The sequence below is a fragment of the Alligator sinensis genome, unplaced genomic scaffold, assembly GCF_000455745.1.
Source record: "Alligator sinensis unplaced genomic scaffold, ASM45574v1 scaffold498_1, whole genome shotgun sequence".
Lineage (NCBI taxonomy): Eukaryota > Metazoa > Chordata > Crocodylia > Alligatoridae > Alligator > Alligator sinensis.
The window spans coordinates 1,000,957-1,007,542 of NW_005842469.1; the positions used below are offsets into that span (position 1 = coordinate 1,000,957).

The following is a 6,586-nucleotide window of genomic DNA, read 5'->3' on the forward strand; positions in this document are numbered from 1 at the left end:
CTCAGTGAAGTGGCGGCTGCCCTGTGCCCTCTTCCCTTCCCTGTGAGCCTTGTTTCTGGGTTCGCACTGTACATGCCCAGCCAGCATGTAGCCTTCTGCACACGCTCAGTCTGTGTGCGCCCACTTGCACATCACAGAGGTAGGGCAAAAAGCAACAAGGTAAAGAGCTACAGGACTGCCATTTAGGTGCCTAAAGGGAAACACAGTTCTGCCTTTAGAACTAGACTGCAACACACCGTGCAAGTGCAAAGGAATAAGGATTCCCCCTTGCAACCCTATGCTGCCTACTCAGACCACAGGATCAAGCACACAGGATTAACCATTCTTTCTCTTCCCAGACCATGGATGTGGGGCATAACAGGCAGAAAATGTGTGGAGTCTCATCTCCACCTCACTCTCTTATTGGACTCCCAGGAAGTGTGCTGGAAACTACCTTTCACAAGCTGGGCATGGCTTCTAAGCCATAATGCCTCCCAAGGTTACTGCTGAAGTGCTATTGCTGACACTTCTGCTTGTCCAACACCTTTACCCAAAGTCTGAATCTAACCCATAATAAGCTGTTTTATACACCAGAATAATCTTGGGTTCTTTTTCCCAGTGAAAGTTATGCACATTTAGATTTCTCCTGCAGTGCAGTAAAAAATTTGTTCTGTGTTGCACTTTAAGGTTGGATTTAAACCTGCGGGAGGCATTCGTACTGCGAAGGATGCTCTTACCTGGCTAATGCTGATGAAGGAGGAACTAGGGGACGAGTGGCTAAAACCCAAACTCTTTCGTCTCGGTGCCAGTAGTTTGCTGGCAGACATTGAGAGACAGGTTAGTAATATAAGCAATTTCCATCTTAGTGGAGAAAAAAAGGCTTTCCTTGTGTGTTTGTTTATTCCTTTCCAGAAACATTTTTCAGGCCATTTTAAGGATAACGGAACATGTTTCTAACTAAGGATTGACTACAGTTTTGCTTCTGTATGAGCTTTCTTAAAATATGTCCCTGGTGTTTTGGGGAGTGATTAGAAAGTTTCAGCATCCCTGTTAACCTAGGAACAAGCTGGGCCATGCTAACAGTGCTGAGCAGAGGGAATCTGATCTTGTGGCTTTCAACCACTAGGAGTCACTCTGCTGCTGCTGTTCACTGCAGCCAGGTCATGCTTATTTTTCAGCTGGAAAAAGGGACATGGGTATAAAAAGGTTATTTCTGCTGGGAGGGGGAAAATCACTAATCACTGGAGGCAGCACGGCTGCCTGCCATACTGCTGATAGAAGAGGGAGCCTTCTGCAATATTAGCATCAGTACACAGAGTAGAAAGTTTTGTCACCTTCTGTCAAGCACCGGTGAAAGAAGGGCGTTCTAACACTCATCCTGGTGTATTCTTATATGCTTCAGTGAACTAAATCATTGGAGTGCAATGTGTGCAAAAGGGGTCTGTGTATCCCCAGGTATCTTGTGCCACAGTTAAAAACAAGCAGTTAAAACCCTTTGGGCCTGCCAAGTCTGACTACAGTATTTCATTCAAATCAGAAGAATGAGCTCTAGTGTATGTGACTGGACCTACCCAACAAGCAACACCAATGAGAAGCACATTTACAATCCTGTTTGTTGTTGCTTCATGGAGATACCTCTTCTTATACAGCACCAGGGGGAGTAGACCTCCCTTTCTGTAGTTGAGCAGAAAGATGTATGGAAAAAGACACCAACCATCTGCTTCCCCCCCCCCTCCAATTTTTCCCAACTGTTAAATTACTGTGGTACCTTAGAAAAATGGTAGAGATGAAGAAAAACAGAATAATGTTGATAGGCCCATGAAACAAGGGACTAGAGGGGACTACCTTCGTCATCAAGTCCAGTCTTCTGTAAGCACAGACAACCACATACTAGAAGTTAAATCCAAGAAGTTCCAGAAGAACATCCACTCCAGCCACTCCTGCCCCCCACAAGCCACAGGGACCCTATAGTAAACTTAGCATTTTAGTAGGACCTAAACTTCTGAAAACTACACTGTGTCAAAGGAAAGGATCAGAAGAAACTTAAGGGCACTGCCAATGCCTTGGACCTGGCAGTGGCAGGGAATTTGTTGGGTAAAATATATGCAGGGGACTGGCACCATGCTGAAGAGAAAAGCCCCAGTGGTCACTACCAGTCTGATCTAAGGAAAATTTCATCCTGAACCTAGATCTGACCCATTAGTTTTAACCTAAACCTGAGAGCAAGATATATCAGCCAGGTTCCTCAAAATTCTCTCAGTACCCACAGAAGCAGCATTACACTCACTCCCATTTCTGACATCTAACCTTAATATAAACCTCTAAAAGCAAAATAATCCATTCAGTGAAAGAGAAAAAGTGTCTTCCTGACCCCTACAGATGACCAGCACAAGTGAAGCCCTGAAGGGTGACATTAGATGCAGGGCTCCAAGTACTGAAAGCTCAAGAAGGATGATGAGAAGACGACCTAATCCAGAAATGGTAGTGTTTATCATCCAGTCTAGCTCTCCCTACTTACTCACACAAACTAGTTCCCTATAAGCTAACGACATAGCCTCCAAAGCAGAAACTCACCTCAAGAGGATTACAAGCCTACTGCCCCCATGGCAAAAAATGCTCTATCATGTAACCTACCGCCAGGAAGCCACATATCACCTTAAGGCTGTTGTCCAAAACATAGGCCCATGCTATGAGGAAGGCAAGTTGTGTGTACAGTGATCAAGTCTCCTTTCATCTTCCCCTTGGGGATTCCAACAAATTAAACCCTGAAAGCCTCATATCACATACTTTAACTCCAAAATTGTCACAATCATATCAACTAATCTTTCCATGATTTTAAGGAAGATCCACCCAAAACTTGGGTTACTTGCCCTTACTGCCTTGTTCACAAGTTTGTCAGACGATCTGGATTGGTTAAAAACCTTCTTCAGATTTCGAGTCCAACTGTATTTAAGAAAATAAAATGTACCCATTTAATCTTGCTCCAGTATTGCCGTTTAATTTAAATAGCTCTTCTCTTCCTGGTATTTATCTCCCAAGTGCATTTATAACTGAGTGATCATAGTCACTCTCAATCTTTGTTTTCCTAAGTCAAACAAAATAAGCTATTTTAATCACTTCTCTTAAGGTAAATTCCTTACTTCCCTGATAATCATAGTAGCCCTTCTCTGCACCTGTTTCATTTAATTTCTTTTTGAATATAGGTGACTAAAACTGTGCGCACTATTCTAAGTTCTTGTTTATGAACGATGCAATCATACTAACATTTCCTTGTCTCCAGAAGAAAATATACAGTATATGTGTCCTAGAATTACATACACTTTTACACAGCCTCATCGCACTGGCAGTTTATGGGCATCCTGTGTACACCAATACACATAGATTACTCGCTCTGTTTTCCATTGTCCCCAATCTATGATCTCCCAGTTTATAGTGGAAATTCTTGACATTCATACTGATGTGTATAATTTTGCAATTATGTGGTGTTCATTTCATACTATTGTTTTTAATACAGGTCAGTCGCATCATATGCACATTTAACTTGCACGAATTCAACTATACATGGGGTGGGAGGCGGGGCGGGGCTTGAGTCTGCACACGGTGCTGCCGCTTACCTAGAGGCCCATTATGGCAGTGACAGCCACTGCCTCCAAAACCTCCCGCTGCTGCCATGGAGCCGTGCCCGGAGCTGTGTGGCTGGCTGCTGGGCAGCAGCAGCGTGGTGGTGGCTGGGCGGCACGCAGCCATCCCCACCACCACCCCACACTGTGCCACTGCCGCCAGCCGCACAGCAGTAAGCATGGGGCCTCATGCAAACTCAAGCCCTTCCCCCCCTCCCACCCCGCGTATAGTCACCGATTTTTGCCTTACGCGATTTTCACCGTACGCGCTGACTTCAGCACCTAACCCCCGCGTAAAATGCAACTGACCTGTACAAACTATCTAATTTAATCTAATTCTTCCTGTACAATAATCTGATCCTCCACAGCATTGGGAATACTTAATACCTTATTACCTTTTTGTCATTTGAAAACTTATTAAGCAAATACTTTTTGTTTGCATCAAAGTTAAAGAAGGAAAACCAGTAGGAACTACTGTACATGTGTTTTCCTGAAGTGAACACACAGGCAAGGCAGGATGGGTTTTTGCCTTAAATTTAACATGGATCAGAGATGCCAAACTGGTTTGGCATTCTGGGCTAGATCTGGACCACAGGGCTCCACGCAGTTTGGATCTGGATCTGGTGGGGTGAGTTGTAGTGGCAGGGAAATGAAGGGGTTAACACAGCCACCCCTAACCTCACTCACCCCACCACCAAATTCCTGTCCCTCGAGGAGCTCTACAGGCCAGATTATATGGCTCCATATGTTTGACACTCCTGACATGGATGAATGATTTTAGCAGTGATAAAGCAAATAGACTTCCCTTGCCATCACAGCCTAAGTATGATGACAGGATCTCCAGTCAGTTTCACTGGCAGTGGTAATTGGGTGCTTGGGTTTTTGCAGCATGAATCCATGTCCAAAGGAAAACTAACTCCATAGTCATATTCAAACCCTTCTTATGCTACAGCCTGTACAAAGATGTAAGATGAAATAGTCCCTGCTTCAGAGCTTATAACCTCTAAACAACCAAGAATATGGAGACGGTTGGGGGAAAAAAATATAATATTGGTCTTGCAGAGCCCAGGGATGTCAATGAGAGACTTTTCAATGGTTACAATGGGCTTTGGATCAGACTCTATCCATTTTTGTATATGAATCAGTGCTTATCAGTGTCATCCACCTGCTCTCAATGCATCTTTAATTTGATGACTAATGATACTTTTTAAATTTCTAGTTATGTTCGGTACTATCTGAAATTCTCTTTTCCCTTGTAGATTTACCATCATGTGACTGGCAGATATGCAGCCTACCACAACCTCGCAATGGCTTAGACATGAGATTGACTCTAGATTACTTCTGTAAGAGACCTGTAAAAAAAATAATATCCTGAAGTCTTTCCTGAAATGATGTGCATATGAAAAGATTAAAAGGCTAGATTTACCTCTTCGTTTTTTCACAGTATTTCTAAATACACTCATGTCTGCTGGTGGTGCTTGAGTCAACAGAGGAAGTTGAGGAGAGGCAGTTCTGAAAGAGTTAAAGATTCGCAACGGTAATCTTGTAAAATCTCTTTCAGACCAGCCTGAAAAGCTTATTAATAGCAACACTGAAATACTATGAAAAAGATTTAAGTAGTCTGGTAACACTTTCCTGGAGCAGAATATGAAGTATCTGTGGAGTGTTACAGATCACTAATTAAGAGCTACAGATCTTGCTCTGGTTTTCCATTTAAACTGGTCTGCAGTTTTTGCCACAGATATGTTGCTGTATTAATTGTTATGTTGATTAAATTTCAGGCAGTGTAATGTAAAAACATGAAATGTGGCTATTACTCTCTTCTACAAAAAAATGTCTTTGTAGCTAAAACCAATTTTTTCAAACTTGAGTACCAACCAGTTAGGTGCCTACATCTATATTTAGACCTCCAGAATAAAAGGGGCTTGATTTCCATGATAGCTGAGCATCTATGGTTGCTTCTGAAGTTAGTACTCTGGTGAATCGGAACAAATGAAAACCAGAGAATGTGTACTTAAGTTCCTAAATATGTATTCAACTGCCTGTTTTTAGGCTTTTTGTTTTGAAATGTTTTCCTACTCTGCCGGGAAAAAATACATACCTTTTTAAACATGTTAATATTTTAAAGTGTCAGTTTCTAAATGCTGCCACTGTAGAAGATCTCACAAGCTGAATTCCAACTTTGCCTTTGTTTAAACTTTTGACATTGAAAAAAAGTGATTTTTTCAATGTTGGTGTCAACTCCCCCATTTTGTATACAGGATTATTTAAATTAACAGCACACTACAAATAATATCCAAATCATTGCAGCCCTTCTGATGAGCAGACAACAGTAAGTTTAATGCATTATTTAATTACTGAAGTGTAGTATGTAAGTAGAAAGGTGCTAACCTTATCATCTTGAGTAGTTCCACTGGCTTCACTGGAGCTAATCAGGTGCATGCGATGAGAAGTATTAGTCAGATGCTGTCAGAATATTTTTATTATGGTTTCAAGGAGATCCTTAGAACTTAAAAGATCAAAATATGGTTTATATACATATCTATCCCAAAGTGCTACCAGAGTCTTATGTGTTTAGACTAGCATAATGCTGTTGGACAAATGGAAAAGCTGAATAGTAGCGGAAAATGGACTACCGTATATGCAGAGAACCCAACAGATGCAGTAACACATATCTTAAGTTTATTTCTTAAAATGGCAATCCAGGCAATCCATTTCAGGGTCGTTTGGGTTTTTCTGGTCAATTCCTGAGATACACAAGACTCAGCCTCCCTGACTGAGCTGTATGGCCACATTTTTATACATTGTTTTCAAAATGAAGGCGATCCTTTTAAATCAGTTTCCCTTGAGCTTCACTGAAAGTCTTCCTGAAGGAAAATTCCAATCCTTGGTTGTCCTTTTGTAGCCAAACTCTCCTGCTGACCTGAGAGCCCATGAAATGGAGGCGAAGCAAATATACTGCCATTGAAATAATTTTCCATGGGATA

General features: G+C 41.9%; 1 protein-coding gene across 1 annotated transcript in view; it reads left to right on the forward strand.

Annotated features, from left to right (window-relative positions):
* The window catches only part of DERA (deoxyribose-phosphate aldolase), a 92,903-nt gene extending 87,879 nt beyond the window's left edge, over positions 1-5,024 (forward strand). The window contains exons 8-9 of the mRNA XM_006030869.3: positions 667-816; positions 4,859-5,024. Coding sequence (XP_006030931.1) covers positions 667-816; positions 4,859-4,915 — 207 coding nt within the window. The 3' untranslated portion in view covers positions 4,916-5,024. The remainder of the gene's footprint in view (positions 1-666; positions 817-4,858) is intronic.
* Positions 5,025-6,586: the final 1,562 nt, after the last annotated feature.